Source organism: Petaurus breviceps, unplaced genomic scaffold (assembly GCF_028583685.1).
Source record: "Petaurus breviceps papuanus isolate PSGF00001 unplaced genomic scaffold, PetGlider_PUasm1.0 90895, whole genome shotgun sequence".
In the NCBI taxonomy this organism is placed as follows: Eukaryota; Metazoa; Chordata; class Mammalia; order Diprotodontia; family Petauridae; genus Petaurus; species Petaurus breviceps.
This window is the reverse complement of record NW_027187372.1, coordinates 2262378-2283572: the sequence shown is the minus strand read 5'-3', so window position 1 is coordinate 2283572 and position 21195 is coordinate 2262378. Positions and strand designations below refer to the sequence as shown.

The following is a 21195-nucleotide window of genomic DNA, read 5'->3' as shown; positions in this document are numbered from 1 at the left end:
GAAGTTCCTGTCAGAGCACATGGAGAGATGGTAGTGATTATGAGGGTATCAGGTTTGGGAAGGGCTTTTGTCAACACAATCAGTCAGGAGAAGTAGTCAGCACAGATGTCAGATCTTCCCTGTGAGTTGCAAGGGGAAGCTTGGGTGTGAATGGGGGGCCAAGCAGCAGTGACTAGGCTCTAGGAACACAGAGGTAGAGCAAGGCAGTTGGAAGGTGGTGGTGGAAGATCCAGTTCACCTCATGGGTCATTTTCAGTTCAAGTGAGCTTTCCTCAGTACCCAGATGTCATATCAACAAACCAGAACAAATCTGGGGAAATGACTAGGTGTCTCTCCTCCCAGGGTGGCAGCATCTTTTCCCAGTCATGAAGGTTTGCTAACAAGGGATGGGATTACTGAGAACTCGGCTATTCTTGCAACAACATGGCAACATGCAAAGAGTATTGAACTTGGAGACAGGAACCTTGGGTTCCAGCTCCAGTTTTGCAGGTAAGTGTGTGACCTTGGACAAGTCACTTGATCTATCTTAGTCTCCCTCAGTATAAAATGAGGGAATTGGATTAGTTGGTCTCTAAAAACCCTTCTGCTCTAAAATTCAGACTATTGTCAAGGCTGAACTTCTATGTCTTCCTTTATAGAGTCAAATATCTTCCATTGGAACACCAAAGAATTAGCTTTTCTCCAGAAAGTACTTTGCACTGGGAGAGGGAAGACTTGAGCAGTGGCATCCTGTTGACCAAAGTAAGGAGCTGGAATAAGATAGCTTGGAATCTTTCAGGCTTCTTCCTTCCCATCAGGTATTACTTCCTCAGACTAGCCTTTACTAAGGTTTATCTTAGTTCATTCTTCTCTTCCCCCCCCCCCCATCCAATGCCAGATTAAAGGAATACTACTAATAATAATCACTTTGATATTTGAAAAGTACTTTTCTTACAACAATCTTGTACACTAGGTAGTACAAATACTGTATTATTATCCCAATTTTACAGATTTTGTTGTTCAGTCATTCCTGACTCTCCATGACCCCATTTGAGCTTCTCTTGGCAAAGATACTAGAGTGGTTTGCCATTTCCTTTTCTAGCTCATTTTGCTGAGGAGGAAACTGAGGCAAACAGGATGAAGTGACTTGCCCAGGGTACCATAGCTAGTATGTGTCTCAGGCCATATTTGAAAGAAGTGACTTGCCCAGGGTATCATAGCTAGTATGTGTCTGAGGCCATATTTGAACTCAGGAGATGAGTCTTCATGATTCCAGACCTGGGACTCTATCTCCACTGCACATTCATTTATCTAATATTTGTTGACCTTCCCTAAGGGCTTTGACTGCCTATACAAGATGTAGTATTATATTCAAATATAGATAAGAACAAGCCCATTTGGGTCCAACCCATCCAGGCACCATCACCAGGTTCATTACCAGTAGATTAGCCACTATTTGACCATCACAACCTTGGCATCATAGATGGCAGTGGTAGACCCAGAGGCAGGAAAACCAGGGTTCTATTCTTACCCCAGCTGTTATAGTTTTGCAAGTCATTTAGCCTTACTTGGCCTCAGTGATCTCATAGATCTAATAAGGAAAATAGCACCTACATCTCATACTTTTGTTGTGAGAGTCAAAATAAGGTCATCTGCATGAAGCAACTTTCAAACTTTAAAGAGCTATGGAAACATCAACTAAACCTATGAAACAAAGACAAATCCTCAGAAAACAGTGAGAAACTGGGAAGGGAAAAAATGAGATTGTAGAAAGGTTTGATAGCAAATTAAGTTAGATTATCCCAAGAGCAGGCAGCAACAGAGAGCCAATGAGGAACTTTAAAGGAGAATTCAAACAAAAGGAGTCATCAAGGGTTATACAATTAGTCCCATATCAGGATTTCAGATAGAGAGCTGTACTACTTCACTGGTGCCTTTGCAATATTAGGAGAAAATAGTAAGGCCTCCAGCAGACTGAAATAAAGGATATTGTCTGGGAAACAGGGAAGGAAATGGGCAAGAATCATTATAGATGGCAGGCATAGATGGATGGGGTTACACTCTGTGATTGTGGAGGAAGTTCCCAAATTGATGGGATCAATTAATTTGCCTACTTGAGAATCTCAAGGGTATTAAAGGAAGATAAAATGAGTGAAAATAGAATAAAAACATTAGTCTTTTGATGAGAAACAATTTTCTCCATCTACGCTAGTACAGAAACAGAGGAAGGGCTCATTGAAGGTGAGGATAAAATTTTGTGATATCTGAAAGAAAAACTAATAATTGGGAGGGGAGATTGAAATATTATTCTTATTGAAAAATGGTGACCATGAGTACATCAATTACCATAAAAATCTATACCTACTTTATCATCTCTACAAAATCTTTGAGAATGATTTATTCCTGTGTAATGGGAATGTAAATTTTTAAGATCTTCCCTGCCCCTAGGCTTAAGTGGACCTGGAACCTGTGGTGGGAGGCTTGTTTTTCAAGAGACACTTTGTGATTGGGCAGTGGGTCAAGAGGGTTGTTACATTCTCTGAGCCTGGAGAAGGCTATATAATCCCTGATGTGAGACTTTGCTTTGGGGCTTACTTTGAAAAGTGTTGTGTGCTTGCTGCTACAACCTGTTTCAAGGGTATTCTTGATTGGAAAAAAAAAAGATGAGCCTGGAAGAGGCAAGTTGTTACAAGTAGTTCATAACTAAGTCAAGAGATCACCCATGATGTTATTGGTCCTCTTCAAAAACAAAGAGTGAACTATAGCAATAATAGAAAATTGTAACTTTAGAGTCCCTCAACTTACTGGAAGATGCAGAGAACATAAGATCCCACTGGACTCATTATTGGATGGTCAAAAAAAAGAAATGGGTAGGCTGTTTTGGCAACCTTGGGTAGGTGGAAATGGTCCAGAGCAGAAGATGGGACACTTTTTAAGAGCATATCTACTACACCAAGATGGGACCTTGTCCCAGGGATGAAGGCGAGTCCATGAACAGGCAGAAGTCTCACATTCTGTATGTCACAGTTAATGTCATTAAAGTCACAGGAAATTGTAAACAGCTGGCCCATCATGGATTAGTTATAGTGCTTCTGCCCGTGCCAACAAGAATCCAATGTCTTTTTAAAGCCAAAGGAAAGACTTATTCCAGGGTTCTTGATTATACTTGGACATGAAATCTCAGTGCTTATGGAACTGGATGGTTATGTCCATCTGGGGCCATATCTTGAGAATTTCTTGGTTCTTAGGAACACTTTCAGGTGCGGCCCCTTGGCTGCTTCTCTGTTCTAAGGTTTCTTGGACAATGCATCAGTTCACTGGCTCTCACACCTAGGGAGCTGTGACATCTTAAAACTGACCCAGTTAAAGAATATCATTCATTGAATCTAATGATGATTCATCTTGCTGGGGGTGTTTGAGGTACCATATGTTGGTTCAATGGCTGACTTTGTACTGAGTCTCATGTCAGGCCTTGAAGACTGGCTTTAAGGTCATAAAGTTCATCTCCAAACACTGGTGGACTGTGGCCCTTTCTGCTCTTTAAAGAGGCAGAATTGTCAAATGGCAAGAGGTTTGAGAAAAGAATTGACAGTGGAGAAAAATAGAAAGGGGCTGATGGAAAAAAAAAGCCACATGGAAAGGTAGGGCTGCTTTTAGAAAATGACTGAACATACAAAGTTCTGGATAGGGAGGATCCTAAGACAACAGGATGTGGAGAAGAGGGAAGGGTAGCTGGAGGCACAGGAGTTTGAAAGCTAGAGGAAAAGGCTAGTATGTGGAGGGTATGTGAATAAGAATAAGGTGAGGAAGGTAGGAGAGGGATACAGAGAAAGGGGACTGGGACCAGAGTCCAGTGTAGGGAGGAAGGCCAGAACTTTTCCTTATATTGAGTCAAAATTTGCCTCTGTGCATCTTTTCTCCATTTCTTCCAGGTCTGCTTTCTGGGCCAGGTAGAACAAATCTGATCTGTCTTCTGTGTGACAGTCCATCTGCTCTCCTGTCAAGGCTATAGTAGCTCATCTGGGTATGTTCACTTGACATCAACAGACTTACATAACATAGCTGGACTCCCCGCATCTTCCCGGGGCTGAGGCAGCAGCCACTCAACACCCTTGAACAGAGAAAATCTCAGGATGACATGGTCCCCTACAAATGGAGAATCAGGGAGAGAAACAAAAACAAAACAAAAAGCCAAGCATTAATCTCACTCCACTCCTCACAACTTTCTTTCTTTTTTTTAAAAAATGGTTTAGACCTGTGATTTCATTGAAGTACAGAAACTTTCTGTTTAGGAAGCTTCCTTTATCAATGCTATTCAGAAATCATTCTGTATCCAAGTTGCCTGGGGACTTGGTTAAATGACTTCCCTGCCATAGAATTAGTATGTCAGTGTTAGGATTTGAACTCAGGTCTTTCTGTTCTCAAAAAATCAAAAGCCAGGAGCGGCCAGGTGGCTCAGCGAGTAAGAGTACCAGCTCCAGTGTCAGGATGACCTGGGGATTGAATCTGGGCTCAGATACTCAGCATCACACCCAGAAATAACTGGCCGTGTAACCTTGAGCAAGTTACTTAACCCCAATTGGTAAGAAAAAAAGAATACTATCAATTTCCTGGGGCGGCCAGTTAGCACAGTGAATAGACACCGGCTCCAGTGTCAGGATGACCTGGGGATCAAATCTGGGCTCAGATACGTAGCACCACACCCAGAAATAACTGGCCGTGTAACCTTGAGCAAGTTATTTAACCCCGATTGCTTAAAAAAAAAAAGCTTTCCTCAGTGAACTGATTTCGGCTAGTTGCTAAGAGGGAAGTATCTGATTAAGCTAGCTTATTCTGAAGTAGGAATGATGAATAGCCAAGTGAATGCTAACCTTTGCAGGGGTATCTGCAGTTTTTTTTAATGCCATAAACTTTTAGTTGCATATTTAAATGGCAAGAGGACAAAAAATTACTAGTAATATATACTGCCATGAACAACAGTTCCTAAACATTAAAAAAGGAAAAAAAGGAATTCACTAGCACAAAGGAATGAATTGACAATAGAAGCACTTTATCTGAGGGCCCCCCTTTTTTTTTGACAAAATACTCCTAAGCTAGAGAAGACCACCTTATGTATTTACATCTTATAAGACAGAGGTGTAATGGTGACTGAAGTCTGATACCTTGCCTCTAATGGCCATGTGAGGAAAAAAAAGTCAAATATCTCCCAGAATTCCCTGATATCCCAAATACATTCTATCTAGGTTATTTAGATATAGTAATCTAACACCAAATGACTAATTCCTTTCCACTGAACCATCTCAATTGGTCCACAGTTTCTTCTGTTGTAGATCCTGTGCTGAATGCTGTTGAAGGATCAGGAACAGGGAACCATGGGCCAAGCTTACCCCCACTCCACTGAGGCTGTTTAGGAGATATGATAGCAACAGGGGAGCTTTCCTTGCTTTTCATTCCTGAGTAACAAAAGTAGACATGGCTTGCTTTCCATTTACAGTACCTGCGGGAAAAATTGCTTCTGGTTACAGAATGGAAATAATCAGCCAGGAGTGCTCACAGAAAAAGACGTGCTGGTAATAGGAACGGAAACCTCTCTCTAATAAATAGTAAGCAACTAAGTAAAAGTTTATCTGAAGGGAATTTTTAGTTTAGGATCGCTCTATGGCCCCAAGGACCACCAAAAGACTTGTGTAAAGCAGACTGAGAGATGCAGTGAACCAATGTATGCTTGAGCAATGTATGTTCCTCAAAAGACTTAGAGTTTCTGTTTTGCTCTGATCAATTGAACCATAGTTAAGCAATGAGATAAGAGCTAAAATTTAGTGAGTTGATGTATTAAATTTCTTTGTATCTTCAAATTACATAATTTCTTAAAAATTCAGTCTTAATTTTTTTTGCTAATCATTTTGATAGTCATTAATGTGACAATCAAATTTTTTTTTAAATTGAGCCATGTTTATGTACAGAGATCATAGTCATAGTTACACAATAAGTAGGAAATTGTAATGTTTTTCAAGTCAGAAAAATCTAAGAGTAAGAAAAAAACAAAGGGAAAACAGAATTGAACAAAATATTGGAGAAATTTAGAGCTAAAAGACTTATGATACCTTCTGAATGGAATCACTAAAGAATATACATGTTGTTTGCCACCACATGGCATTTATTACTTGTCATCATAATTAAAGATTGACTATGTATTGAGGAGTAAAGAAATTAGAAATAAACATAAAAAGGTAGAATTTTTAAAAATTTATTCACTTTTAGTTTAAAATATTCAGTTCCACAAGTTTTTGATTTCCAAATTTTCTCCCTCTCACTCTCCTCCCCCTTTCCCCTCCATGGTGGCACACAATCTGATACAGGTTCTACATATACATTCACATTAAACATTAGTCGAGTTGTAAAGAAGAATTATAACCTGTGGAATGAACAAGAAAGAAGAAACAAAACAAAATGAAAAGGAAAGAGAGCAAGTAGTTTACTTCAATCTGCATTCAGACTCCATAATTCTTTCTCCACATGTGGATAGCCTTTTCCATCATGAGTCTTTTGGAGTTGTTTTATAACCTTGTATTACTGAGAAGAGCCCAGTCTAGTGAAGTTAGTCATCACAGATAAAATGTGTCTGTAACTGTGTACAATATTCCCTGGTTTTGCTCCCCTCATTCAGCATCAGTTTATATAAATCTCTCCAGGTTATTACAAAGTCTGTCTGTTTCTCATTTCTTATAACACAATAGTATTCCATTACATTCATATACCACAACTTTTTTTTAGCTATTCCCCAATTGAAGGACATCCCCTTGATTTCCAATTCGTTGCCACCACAAAAAGAGCTACTATAAATATTTTTGTACATATGGATCCTCCTCCCACTTGTATGATCTCTTTGGGATACAGCCCTAGAAGTGGTATTGCTGGGTCAAAGGGTATGCACTTTGGGCATATTTCCAAATTGCTCTTCAGAATGGTTGGATCAGTTCACAACTCCACCAACAATGCATTAGAGTTCCACTTTTCCCACATCTCCAGCATTTATCATTTTCCTGTTTTGTCATGTTAACCAATCTGACTGGTGAGATGGGGGTACCTAAGAGTTGGTTTGATTTGCATTTCTATAATCAATAAATTCGAGCATTTTTCCTTATGATTATAGATATCTTTAATTTCTTCCTCTGAAAACTGCCTGTTCATATCCTTTGACCATTTATCAATTGGGGAATGACTTGTGTTCTTACAAATTTGAGTCAGTTCTCTTTATATTTTAGAAACAAGGCCTTTATCAGAGACACTGGTTGTAAAAATTCTTTCCCAATTTTCTGTTTTCCTCCTAATGTTGGTTACATTGGCTTTGTTTGTACAAAAACTTATCAATTTAATGTAATCAAAATTATCCATTTTTTATTTTGCAATGTTTCTCTTGTTTGATCATTAATTCTCCCCTTCTCCATAAATCTGACAGGTAATCTATTCCTTGATCCCCCAGATTGCTTATAGTATCAGCCTTTATATCTAAATTTTGTACCCATTTTGACTTTATTTTTGGTATATGGTGTAAGATATTGGTCTATGCCCAGTTTCTGCCATACTACTTTCCAGTTTTCCCAGCAATTTTTGTCAAATAGTGAGTTCTTAACCCAGAAGCTAGAGTCTTTGGGTTTCTCAAACAGTAGATTACTAGAATCATTGACTACTGTGTCTTGTGTACCTAATCTATTCCACGGATCCACCACTCTATTTCTCAACCAGTACCAAGTGGTTTTGATAACTGCTGCTTTATAATACAGTTTAAAATTTGGTGTGGCTAGGTTACCTTCCCTAGCATTTTCCCCCTTAATTCCCTTGATATTCTGGACCAAAAACATAGAAATTTTAAAGCATATCCTTTACAGACTATACTCAATAAAAATAGAAACCAATTCAGGGAACACAAACAAAAGATAGACCTAAACAGTAATTTAATAATTAAAGCCTAATGAATGCATGTGTCAAAGAACAAATCATAGGAAAAGGAATATAATTTAGGTGTAAATAACCAGTTTTCATGGAACTAGCCTTGTAATCTCTAACCAAGCATTTCCAAACTAATTTGCCACAGAATATTGTGGGGCTTAAAACATACTGATGGAATCTTTAAGTGTAGATCTGGAAATATGGAATACTCCTGTGATTAAAAAGGTCTATATTCAAAGATGTTCCTTTGATAATTGACAGCTATGTGGTCATGGGCAAGTCATTTAATCTTAAATTGTTTTAGTTAATTCGGTTCAACTAAGCTATAGAAGAGTTGCTAAGGAAGATTTGCTGATGTATAGTCATTCCTACACTGATGGGACCATGAATCTAGAGCTACTCTCTGTTCCCAAATCTGTCTCCTATGCTTCAGACTAGGTTAAGTTTTGAAAGCTGACCATTTTTTCAGCTAATTTTCTAGATATCTATATATCCCCAAGTTTCTTTTTTTTCTCCTTTCTCAGCTCATTTCAATTTATTTTGGATCTGCAATGTGTCTATTATACCATTGCTCTTTTTGTTATTCATTAATAGTGAATTAATTTTCAAATGAGCATTCACAAAAGAAACTTCTTTCTCTTTTGTTCCTGTAAAAAAAAAAGCTAAAAATGGAAGTAGATTTAGTATCTCCAAAGCCTTATACTGTCTGAAATTTTCAAAGAGCTGAAGGTAGACTTGATGTCAGCAAAAACCAGACAAAACCCTTCCTAACAACCAGAGTTGTCCCAAAATAGAATGGGCTCCCTGGAGAGCTAATGGTTCTCCCCTCATTGGAAGGTTTCAAATAAAGCCTCAATGACTGCTTGTTTGGGAATTTTAGATTGTGAATTCCTTTGCATATGGATTGTTTTAATCTTAAGCTCAGAAGACTTTTAACTTCTATCTCTTTCTCTTGGAAGCTGTGACCCTAATTTAGTTTCCTCACCTATAAAGTTGGTATCCTAGTATTTGGGCTCTGTACTTCTCAGGGTTGTGATAAAGAAAGTGATCTGTCAACTCTGTAGTGTAGCAGAAATGCTACAAAGATACTAGGAGTCTGAACAGTACAAGACAAGGGAGAAAATGAAAAGTAAAAATATGCAGGGGGAGGTGTTGAGGGTTAGCTCTGAGGGGTCTGCCATGGTCCCAAATCCAGGCCAAGGACCCCCTTGAGCCAGTTTCCACCCACCTGGGCCCATTATCTCAGGATGTTGACTCATCACTCCCCATTACTCATCCCCTGTGCAAGAGAGGCTTGAAACTTCTGGCTGTCCCTGAAGCCATGGCCGCTTGAGCAATACAGATAAAGAAGTGATGCATGAGACAAGAAAACAAGGGAATGTCCCACAGGAATGTCCTCCTGAAGACTGCATGCTAGGTGCCTCATGTAACAAACTACATGAAGTTTCCCATGAGAAAGTATGATGTAAGTGCTTCAGTATATAAACCCTAACCCTTAGATGTTTATTTGAGATTTGCTTAGCACACATGTAATAAATATATGAATGCGACAATCTTTGCCTGGCCCACAGACTCATTATTTACGCTCTCATGTTTCGGTTGGTGCTGCAAAGTGCAGGCCACAAATATACACAATTACTGTTACTATCACATGTAGCCACTAACCTTTCCCCCTAAAGCTATGGCAAGCTGAGGAAATTTTGTAAAAGATTGCATTTTTCTATTCCATTTCAATTCTGCATTTTTTTGAGGAGACAAACACTTGGCAAGCTCAAATATGTTAATAATAATAAAAATATATAAAGTCTATACATATATATGTGTGTATATATGTATATATTCAAAGAACTGGTCCATTTGTTTTTCAAAGGAACACAACGACTTTCAAGTAAGATTACAATAGGAAAGGACATTGAAAAGCCCAGCTCTCCCACATAAACCCTAAATCATATCCAAAAAAGACCCAAGAAAGATACATGATAAAACTGAAAAGGATGAGAAATAAGCTCCTCCATCCAGGCCCAAATTACACAAAAAGATGGCAAGACATTGATAGGAGGAGATAGAGGGACCTCACCAGGGAAGCCAGTGATGGTGGAATGAGGGGGTGTATCAGGAAAACCAGACTCAAGTCCTGATCAGAAGCTGACTGAACTGAGGAGAGGAGAGGCATCAGGTCTCTACTCTCATCTGTCAGAACATAATAAGGGACAGAATTAGTCCCTATAGATCACTGTGCAGAAAGACTGCCGTCATAGGAGCCCTGGGAGCAGTAGCGGAATAGAACCAATCTAGCACCTGGTCACGATCTCCTGGGAGGCTGTATAGGAGGCATGACATCATCATCATCGCTAGAATCCAACTGGAGTCTGGCAAGGCCACACAGCACATGATGGAACCAACAGCTAACTAATAATTGAGAAGAAGGAGAATAGAGCTGAAGCCTGTCTTAATAGGATTTAGTAAAGGTAAATTGAGGTACAGCATTCCAAACTTTATCATTTTAATAGCAGAGCATGAACCTTTTAACAAAGTGGGCCAAGTGGATACCTCAAGCCAGTGACTCAGAAGAGAAAGCACACCTCCTTTTTATAAACATAGAACAGGGGCGGCCAGGTGGCGCAGTGAGTAAGAGTGCCGGCCCTGGAGTCGGGAAACCCGGGATCGGTTCCGGCCTCAGATTCCTAGCATCCACACAAAATAACTGGCTGTGTAACCTTGAGCAAGTTACTTAACCCCAACTGCTTTAAAAAAAACATAGAACAAAGAACAGAACTGGGTAGGTGGGTAAAATAAAGTGAAAGGTTATAGGGATGTTAGGATCATGGGGGTGAGGACAATATGATTGGTAAGATCAAAGAGAATGGGTTAGCATCCATATGGGGCTAGCAACCACCCCTCTCTGTCATTAAAGAATGTTTAATTGATTTTTGAGACCTATCAGCACCCTGAGGATGTTGCTAGTGGACCAAGGATAGCAGGATGCCTGGCTTCCAAGGAGATAAGACCCTCTTTAATTGTACAAGGACATGGAAGGATGTACAATATATTATGCGGAAATATACTAGATCAACAAACATGTCCTGGAATTTTCATAAGAACTACAGGAATGGTGGATCACAGTATTTGTCTTTAATCAGAGCTTTAAACTAAGAGGAGAGGGCTAAACTTTTAAACTGAGCTCATAGACACAGACAAAGACATGTAGCTTGTACAAGCATTCAAAATGGGGACAGTAAAACAGAAATGGCTCCACTACAGAATATAATTGATTACAAAATGATACAGAATCAATTTAATTTCCTCAATTTCCCCCTTTGATCAATGGGATCCAGGATTTCCATGGATCACCTATCTATAAAATAATTCTATAAGATTTTTAATATAGGCATCATTATGATGAGTTTCCCTTTTGATGAAAGCCTGGAACACGCTCAAATACAAATACCAGGGCAAAGCTTAGAAAGAATAATAAGACCAAGGTCCCAAGGGTGGCTAACAGGCCATTTACCCGGATCCAAGTAAACCAGGAAGAATTCTACCAATTACCATCACCATTATTTTTCACATGGGTTTCACTTGCAATTCACCAAGTCTTGGACACGATCCATTCAAGATCATGAATGTTTATGACAATTTCTCCTGTCTTATTGATAAAGGAGCAGCATGACTGATTAGTAACAGCACAGCCTTCCCCCGGGAAAGCAGTGAGAATGTATAATACCAGATGGTTTTGCATGACGACCTTTGCTAGGGAATTGATTTCATCTGAGAGAGAGGATGGTACTAGTGGTGTTAGCAATGGTTGAGGTTGTTTCTTGGGCTAGTTTCTCAACCTTTGCAGAAAGGTTTCTAGTTGAATGTATTACTCTAGTCATCCCATAAGAAGCAAAGATAGGCCAAAAACTCTGAATATGACTAAATTCTACTGCATAATTGGGATGTTCTCCTGTACCTACTTTCCTTTTTTAATGTGTATGCCAGCATGTTCCTAAGTTTCTGGGGGTTTCTGTCTCTATTAAACCTATGGAGTAGTTAAAAACTAAGACTGGTGAGGCCAGGTAGGTAATTTTGTATGTCCTGTACTATCCTTGGGGAAGAGAAGAAAAAGTAAGGCCAGAGCAAATTTTCAAAAAATGGGGTTACTAATCCCCATGGCAACTCTGGAATTACTTCTGATTTTCCCTCAAAGGCTGTCTTATTACTGACAGGTTATTTTAAAAAAAGATCTCTAGGCTGGGAGTCATCTTTACTTTTAAAGAGGCAGATTTTAGTACAAATTAATGAATGGGCTTTATCATACTTAGGGATAGTAAGAATGTAGTTCACCTTATCTCCTACATCAGTGTCTATTGGGTGGGTCTTGTATGTCTTAATACAAAGAGGAAAAGTTGGTAATGGCTGTTTGATGGGGAGTGATGATGTCTTGGTCTTAACACTGGTAGTGGCCTGATGGCTTAAGGTTGTATGAAATATTGCTTGGGTCTGGGGATAATTAAGAGATTTATATGTAATCTGCACTGGAAAGTCCCAAACACATATTCCAATCATTATGGTTAACTTTGCAGCTTGCAAAGTCAAAAGGTGTGAATGATTCTACAAAAGATGATGTAAAGTTACTATTCTCTTTTATGATTAACTGTGGCATGTCATTAAGTTGGATAGGAACAACTATCCGTGGGTCAGAATTGTATTGGTGGACATGGTGACAAACCCCACAACCATGTGATTCAATAGCTTTAATGTGGTACAGACCACACCATGCCTGATTGTGGATGTCAATAACAGCATTATTTGTTACCCATTTCTCATGAGAAGAGTGACCTGGAGAGAAGGCTATGTGTAACACTGCTCAAATCACAACTAGGCAATAGGGGGAAGTTTGATTGCAAGTATAAAATGACAAAAAATGCAATAATCAAAACAACTATTAGGGAAAAAGGCACCCAACTTTTCAATTTTAACCAAGTATTGAGATAGAGAGAGACAGAGACAGAGAGAGAGAGAGAGAGAGAGAGAGAGAGAGAGAGAGAGAGAGAGAGAGAGAGAGAGGGAGAGAGAGAGAGAGAGAGAGAGAGAGAGAGAGAGACAGAGAGAGAGAGAGAGAGAGAGAGAGAGAGAGAGAGAGAGAGAGAGACAGAGACAGAGAGAGACAGAGAGAGAGAGAGACAGAGAGAGAGAGAGAGAGAAACTCTCTGCCCCAGATGTTGCAGGGATAGTAGCAGTGCAAAAACCTGAAACAGAAGAATTGTCATGGGCTGTAAACTTGTGTAGTTTTCCCATGAAAATATTCCTTCATTGGGTTGACAAATACTTTTCTGCCATCAGAAAGTTCTCCCCTGTTATTAGTGGGTGGTGGGGAGTGGGGTGGAGTTGGGGTTGTAGTTATAACTCTGGAAGATAGTAAGGAAGGTCTAGGTTTGGAGGGACTTTGAAGGAACTTAGGGAAGTGGTAGCTGCTATTATCATAACAGCTGAGGCCTGCTCCATTCATTGGGCTATATACAAGTTGAGAAAAGGCAATAGGAAGCAGTAGTAATATTAAAAGGATGTGTAGAGAGGAGAGTCAGATGTGTGGCCCTGTCTTAGCTACCCTTCACATTATATTATTCAAGAAATTATAAGATTTCATACAAACGATAAGGAAATTTTAAAAACAACCCAATAACAACTGATCTATTCCCTTATGGATTCATATATTTCCCTGTTAGTATCATTATTTTTACTTCTTAGAAAGGGAAAAATGGTTGATATTAGTATTGAAACTAACATTACGTATCAACATAAGTGATACTGGCACAAAGGGCAGGTTTTGTATCGGCACCAAGGGCAGGTTTTGTATTGGAGCAAGGGACAGGTTTTCTATTGGTGCAAGGGACAGGTTTTCTATTGGCACAAAGGTCAGATTTCACATGTGAATGATGTATCCACAAATCATTTCCTCTGATCTTGATTGCTATTGGAGTGGTCAGCACAACTAGAATGGTCCTTCCCAAGCAGGCTGGGCCCCACTTGTTCATTAGAAGTTCCTGATGTGGACTTTGTCTCCTGGATATAGATTGTGGCCCAGTCTGTACTGCTACTCCTGTGTTGTGAAGTACCCACAATCTGGTCTGCAATTCCTATATACAGGAAGCAATGGAAATATTTCCTCCTAATAAGCATGTCTGCATTGGGAGAAAAGGTTTTGCTTGGATAGAGGGGTGTCAAAAAGTAATTCTAAGAGGATATATATGTAATTCCCCACCCTTGGTGTTCTGGATAGACAGAACAATGTGGGGGGAGAACATCAGGCTGTTTTGGATGAGTCTCAGGACACAATTTATCAATCAATTTGAGAGGTTTAGATAGAGCTTCTGAAACACCTTGTATAGCAGTGCCCTTACTGGCCTGTACATTTGTATACAGAGGCCTCAAAGATAGCCTCTCAAGGAACAAGAATGGGTTGGACTGGAGCAGGAAAGAACAGTCTGTTCTTCTTTTGCAGTTTTTTCTTTTTCCTGTCTTTCCTTTTCCTGCTTTTCTTTTTCCTATTTCTCATTTTCCTCTTTTTTTCCCCCCATAAACATATAAGACAAGGCCATTCCATGCCATTCAGGATATCTCTTATGGAAATGCTATCATATCTCAGGCAGTGATTGATTAACAAAGTGTGTGCAAATGATATGTGGGTCTAATCCAGTGTACTGCTTTGCACTTTTGCAAAGTCTATTAGAAAAAAACAGTTAGGGTCTCTTTCTCTTCTTGTAATGTATCCTAGAATTATTCCAGCTTTCTGATCTAATTGTTCAGGCCTCCACACCCAGAACTAGGAACTCCTTAGCTTCCTGTGATCTGGTATAATCCTCAGGAACAGTGGGGTTCCAAAGTGGGTCCTGTAAAGGTCGACTGGGAAGACCCACAGTGCTACCTCTAGGAACCGACCTATTTGTTGTTTCTGTAATAGCCTGTCTTTCCCCAACAGAAAGTAAAGTCATCATCAAATCAGTAACATTTCCCCAAAGAGGACTGTATCCTCTAAAAATGGTTTTAAATTGGATGATAATGGCTGCAGTGTCCTCATTAAATTCATGGATGTCCCTTCTCCGAGTGGAGAGGTCAGTAGGACTGAAAGGCTCATGGCCTCTCCGAACAACTAAGTGACACAGATGGTTGTGGAGAAGTCTTTCCTGAAGAAGTAAAACACCAGTAGGCTTTTCCTCAGTACCAGAAGTGATTAAATCTCCCACCAGTTTGGAAGGAAAATAAGATGGAAATGCAGAAAGCAGTGGAGTAGGGGCAGGGGAGGAAGAAGAAATGGGATAAGGGAGAGCAGGAGGAAGAGAAAGGGGAGGTTGGGCAGCTAGGTGGCAGAGTGAATAAAGCACTGGCCCTGGAGTCAGGAGAATCTGAGTTCAAATCCAGCCTCAGACACTTAACATAAAAAGTAGCTGTGTGACCTTGGGCAAATCACTTAAGCCCATTTGCCCTCCAAAAAGCAAAATAATAAAAATTAAAAAAAAAAATTTTAAAAAGGGGTGGCTAGGTGGTACAGTGAATAGAGCACTGGCCCAGGAGTCAGGAGGACCTGAGTTCAAATCCGGCCTCAAACACTTGACACACTTACTAGCCTTGTGACTTTGGGCAAGTCACTTAACCCCAATTGCCCTCCTCCCCCCAAAAAAAGAAGAGAAAGGGGAGTCTTGGTAGACATGGAAGGCATGGAGAGAGTAATAGATTGTTGTAAAGAACAGGAGAAAGCAAAGGATCAGGAAGGGAAGAGGAGAAGGGGAAGGCAAAGGCAGGGCAGGGTAGAAGGAAGGTACCTCCAAAGACATCAGACTGCTATACTCTGATGGCCTAGGTTTGTCATTAGGTAAAGGATCATTTAATTTGCCCCAAAACGCACCAGTCTTCCATCTGACTTTGTTTATCTGCTCTGGCTAGCCTTAAATCTTTTAACTGAATTGAGACCAAAATAGTTCATTAGCTGATTTTCTTGCTGTTTTAAACCAAATGTTACCTAATCTAATTCCCCAGATTTTTGTTTTTGTTTTGGTCATTCCTGTTCTACTGGGAGTGCTCCCCTGTTCCCATGCTATGAGAATTTTTTCCAAGGGAGTCCTTTTTTTTCATGCTAGCTTTAGAATTTTTTGCTCCCATTACCCTAAATGATTTTTCAGAAGTGACCAAAGCAAAATTTGTAAGACACAATCACACACATAGAAATACAGATAAATAGACTTGGGGCTAATAGACTTTTGTGGAGTATCCCCCATGAGGCTCAATTAAGACAATGAATATGAAGACTTCTCATTGTTAGTTTGAGGCTTCAGTAGAAGTCTCTGCTTCTCCTTTAATGGCTGAGTTTTATCTTTTCTTGTCAGGTAAGGTACCAGTCTGGAGAGGTTAAAAAGATCTTTTACTGGTCAAAAAAAAATTTTTTTAGAAGCAAGGCAATTGGGGGTTAAGTGACTTGTCCAAGGTCACACAGCTAAGTGTCAAGAGTCTGAGACTAGATTTGAACTCAGGCCTTCCTGACTCCAGGGCTGGTACTCTATTCACTGTGCCACCTACCTGTCCCTTGCTGGTCAATTTTTAAAACAAATCAGGCTTTTTGAATGACTACTAGAATGGTTTCCTCCCTAAGAATTTAATGCTTTTCCTAGGAGTTCCTCCCCAAGACTGTAGCCTAGTCACAGGTTTGGTCCTTGGCTTGTAGATTTAAGAAAGGCCCAGGATTCCGTAAAAGGGGTCCCTCTAACAGTTTGTGGCACCCCAGTTGGTAGACCTTACAATCAAGGTATCAACCATAGTGGCAGAACAGGTAGTCAGTTAATGGCTAAGTAATGGCTCATTGGTGCTTCTGTTACAAATATATTCCTTCTGGGAGGACTAAGGTGTCCTTCAGTGACTCTTGATTTCCCTGTCTGGGTTCACAGGGCCATATTTCTCCAGCTAGGTGCAACTACCAATAGGTTCAATTCTTTTATTAGAGACCCAGTTTATGAGCTAAATGAAGGGATAGTATTTAGGACAGAAGATGGAGACCATCTCTTTATACTTACAGTGACTAAAAAAACGAGAGATTGTAACAAATACTAAACACTGGTATTGAAACTAGAAAATAAAAGCTTCACAATTAAGTGTGTTATTGCTGTTTTTACTTTAGTCCCTAGATGTCTCCAGAGACCATGCTAAGATAGACTTCACAGTCATGAGGCTCCTAAGAAATTAACGTGTATTAAAAGGTCACTCACTTGTCAAGCTGATTCTGTAACTTTATATAGTTTGTCTTTTCCCCCTGATTTCTCCTGGCTTATAAGAACTGAGAGATTTCCTTGAAGAAAGAGAAGTTCTTCAAGACCTTAGACCAAACCTGAGCAACTTGGCAGTTAGGTAGGGGCCAAAATTAAAGTAGGCCTAAACTTCTTCAGGCTGCAGATAGGTTTGTAGCAACTCACTTTCCCAGTAAAGGTATAACTAATGATTAAACTATTTTGCAAATAAAAATATTTGTAAAAAGGGAAATGTCCATTAACATTAATTAATTATACTTACTAAGATTTATGATGAAATCACATTAATGCTAAAAAAATTACTTTGTTAATCAGTACAAGTTTTATTACATTTTTCAGGTTTTTTTACTCTTTACATTTAGTACAAAATCCCAAACCAAGAACTGAGCTTGAAAATATCATTAAAAAGAGGAAAATACAAAACATGATGAAGAAATACTATGGTTTAAGACAAGGCTAAGAGATAAACCTAGAAAAGAATAATTCCACAACTATCAGGTAAACCTCAGAGGGGAAAAATGATTTGGGTACCTGGTCTACAAAAGTAGCTGGAAAATGAAGCAAGAAATAAAAGATTAAATTAGACATGAAGTGTGAAAGCTCAGAAGAAAAAAAAGTAAAAGTAGACTAAATAGTTTAGAAAAGAAGGTGAAACCTTACTGAAGTAGTAGAGACATAAAAAAATAATAAAACGGAGCAAAAAGAACTCAATTACTCCACAAAGCAAGAGAAAATGTTTGAATTATTCTGTGAACCTTAAGGAAATACATAATGTATAGCTATTATTATTATTATTATGTTATATAATTATCATATTTTTCAAGATAATGAAAAAACAAAAGAAAATATATTTACTGTAAAAAATAACTGACCTGGAAAAGAAATCAAGAAAAGAGAATTTAAGAATCATTAGACTCACTACAAACCATGATAATAATGGCTAATAATAGATAATAATATATAGATGGATGGAATTTAAATAGCCCTTCAAGTTTTCTAAGATAACTTTACAGATATTGACATGCGATCAAACAAAGAAGCAAAACCTCTTGAGAAACATATTCCAAGAAGTGAAAAATCAAGAGAATTCTTTGTTCACCTCCTGAAAGAAACCCCAAACTGAAAGTATACAGAAATGTCACAGTCAAAACCCAGAACTTCCACATCAAAGAAAAAGTACTAGAAACATCCAAAAAGAAAAAGTTCAAGTATCAAGGAGTTACAAGTCAGGATTACACAAGCAACTATAAGAAAATAGAGAAAATCTTGGATATGATATTCCAAAAGGGGGAGTAGGCATCCATTCTTCATTATTATCTGAACCAGACTAACAGAGTTTGGTATAGAAATATCAATTTAACTAAATAGAAATAGAGATGGGCACAGCAAGATGAAAAGGAACATTAAGAAGAAGAGCAGATTCAAGCAAGAAGTAGTCACAAACAAAAAAAAATTTCAACTTTGAGGACTGGTCATAAAAGGAGATTAAAATATGTAAGAACCAGAGATCAAGGTCTGACATTGAAGAGAGAGGAGGCAAAAGAGTAGGCATAGACCTTTTCAGTGACAAATTACTAGTAGTGATGAAAAAGTTTCTTTCTCCATCTTCTTCTTCTTTGTAAAGAAGAGGGGTGGAAGACAAAGTAGAATAAAGTGTAAGAGGTTCTGATTCAGGTAAACACATAATTAACAATCATAATAGTGAATGTTAATGGTATGAATCCACCCATAAAACAAAGGAGGGTAGTAAAAGTGTATTAGAAAGGAATGCATACTTGAAAACAAAGATTTGGAGGATTAAAATGAGGGACTGGAGAAGAATTTATTTTGCTTTGGGTAAATTTTTAAAAGAGTGCAAATATCTCAGACAAGACGGAAATAGGTGAGTATTTCTCAAAAGAAGAAAGGCAAGGGGCAGCTAGATGGTGTGGTGAATAGAGCACCAGCCCCAGAGTCAGGAAGACCTGAGTTCAAATCTGGCCTCAGACACTTAACACTTACTAGTGGTGTGTCCTTAGGCAAGTCATTTAACCCCAATTGCCCTGCCTTCCCCCCTCCAAAAAGCAAAAACAAAAACAGGAAGAAAGGCAAACTATAAACAAGCATATTTTTAAAAGTACTTGATACCATTTCTGTTCTGAGAAAATATTGCTATCCTCACTTATCCTAGAGTAGAAGACAATGACATCTAGAGATGTTAATAAGTTTGTTCCAACAAATATGTCGCCCCTTTCCCCCTCACCCTAGGCTGCTTGAGAAACCATATGTACTGTTTGACTGTTCACAGGCTTGCATAAGAGCAAGTCACCGATTCTATTTCTTCCAGTGAGATGGAGGACTTCCAAGCCTTACTCTTTGACTGGCCACTGTGTCCTAAGTTTTTTAAGCTAGTAGATGGTGCAGTGGATAAGACATTGGGTTTGGGGTTGGGAAGACTTGAGTTGAAACCCAACCTGACACTAACTGTGTGACTCTGGGTAAATCATTTAACTTCTATCTACCTCAGTTTCCTCAACTGCAAAATGGACATGATAATAATAGCACCTACCTTCTATGGTTATTTTGAGGATCAAGTGAGATAATAGTGGTAAAATGCTTAGTACAGTGTGTTACATATAGTAGTAGCTTAATTAATGCTTATTTCCTCCCTTTCTTCAGACCTTAATATCTGACTTGCCTCTATGTCCTGTCACTTGTCATTTAATCTACTGTTGAAGCTTAAGCTTGCCTTGCCATCTGCCCTGCAGCTGAATTTTCTTTTATGTGTTGTCTTCCCCAAGTAGAGTCTGAATTCCTTGAAAGAGAAACTGCCTCAGTTTTCCCTTTTATATCTTCAGCACTTAGCATAGCACTTGACACATCACAAGTGCTTAAGAAAGCTTTTTCATTCATTCAAACTGAAGCAAAAAATCACATCTCCTCACTCATGATCATGATCACTGGCACATGTGCTCTCTCTCTCTCTCTCTCTCTCTCTCTCTCTCTCTCTCTCTCTCTCTGTCTTCCTCCCTCATTTATTTGTCAGTGTTTAGAATAGAGCAATGACAAGCATAAAGAGAATTGGATGAAAGGTAAAGAAATTTCTTCAAATATTAAGATTTTGTTTTTGTTGTTGATCAGTCATTTCAATTGTGTCTGACTCTGTGACCCTATTTGAAGGTTTCTTGGCAGAGATATTGGAGGGGTTTGCCATTTTCTTCTCCAGCTCAATTTACAGATGAGGAAACTGAGGCAAACAGGGTTAAGTGACTTACCCAAGGTCACACAGCTAGTAAGTGTCTGAGGCCGAATTTGAACTCAGGAAAATGAGGCTTCCTGACTCCAGGCCCAGCACTCTATCCACTGTGCCACCTAGCTGCCCCAGGTATAAGATAGGAACATCTAACAAGGAGGCCTAAAAAGAGATAAATCAGTTATCCAAAAAACAACAATTAAGATTCCCTGACTTTATAGTCATCCTAAGAGACAGAAAAGAAAAAAAAAACCCATAAAACTAAGCATCAGGAGATTAATTTCAGTCTAGATTCTGTCTCTAACTTGCCTTGTTACCTTAGACAAGTCTTTTCCTTTCTTGTTTTTTTGGAGGGGGGAACACAAGGCAATTGGGGTTAAATGACTTGCCCAAGGTCACATATCTAGTAAGTATGTCAAGTGTCTGAGGCCAGATTTGACCTCAGGTCCTCCTGAATCCAGGGCTGGTGCTCTATTCACTGTGCCACCTAGGTGCCCCTCTTCCCCCCCTTGTCCTCACTTTTCCCATCTCTAAAACAAGGGAGTTAAATTCAGTTTCATTTTATCTTTATGGCACTAAAGGGGATACTTACTTTTTCCAGAAGTGCATAATAATAGGGAAAATTGCCATGATAGAACTGTGGAAGATAGCGCGATTCAGGAGCCCGTCTGTAATTGCATTGTGGATGTTGTCCTTCATGTTTTCAGAAATATTCACCTGCCCAATGAAAAGGAAATTTATTCCACTGCTAGGTGA

General features: G+C 39.0%; 1 protein-coding gene across 1 annotated transcript in view; it reads right to left on the bottom strand.

Moving 5' to 3' along the window:
* RGSL1 (regulator of G protein signaling like 1) overlaps window positions 1–21195 on the bottom strand; it is an 81304-nt gene that overhangs the window by 8523 nt on the left and 51586 nt on the right. Inside the window, 3 exon segments of the mRNA XM_069074674.1 lie at window positions 4033–4125; window positions 5367–5476; window positions 21032–21156. Coding sequence (XP_068930775.1) covers window positions 4033–4125; window positions 5367–5476; window positions 21032–21156 — 328 coding nt within the window.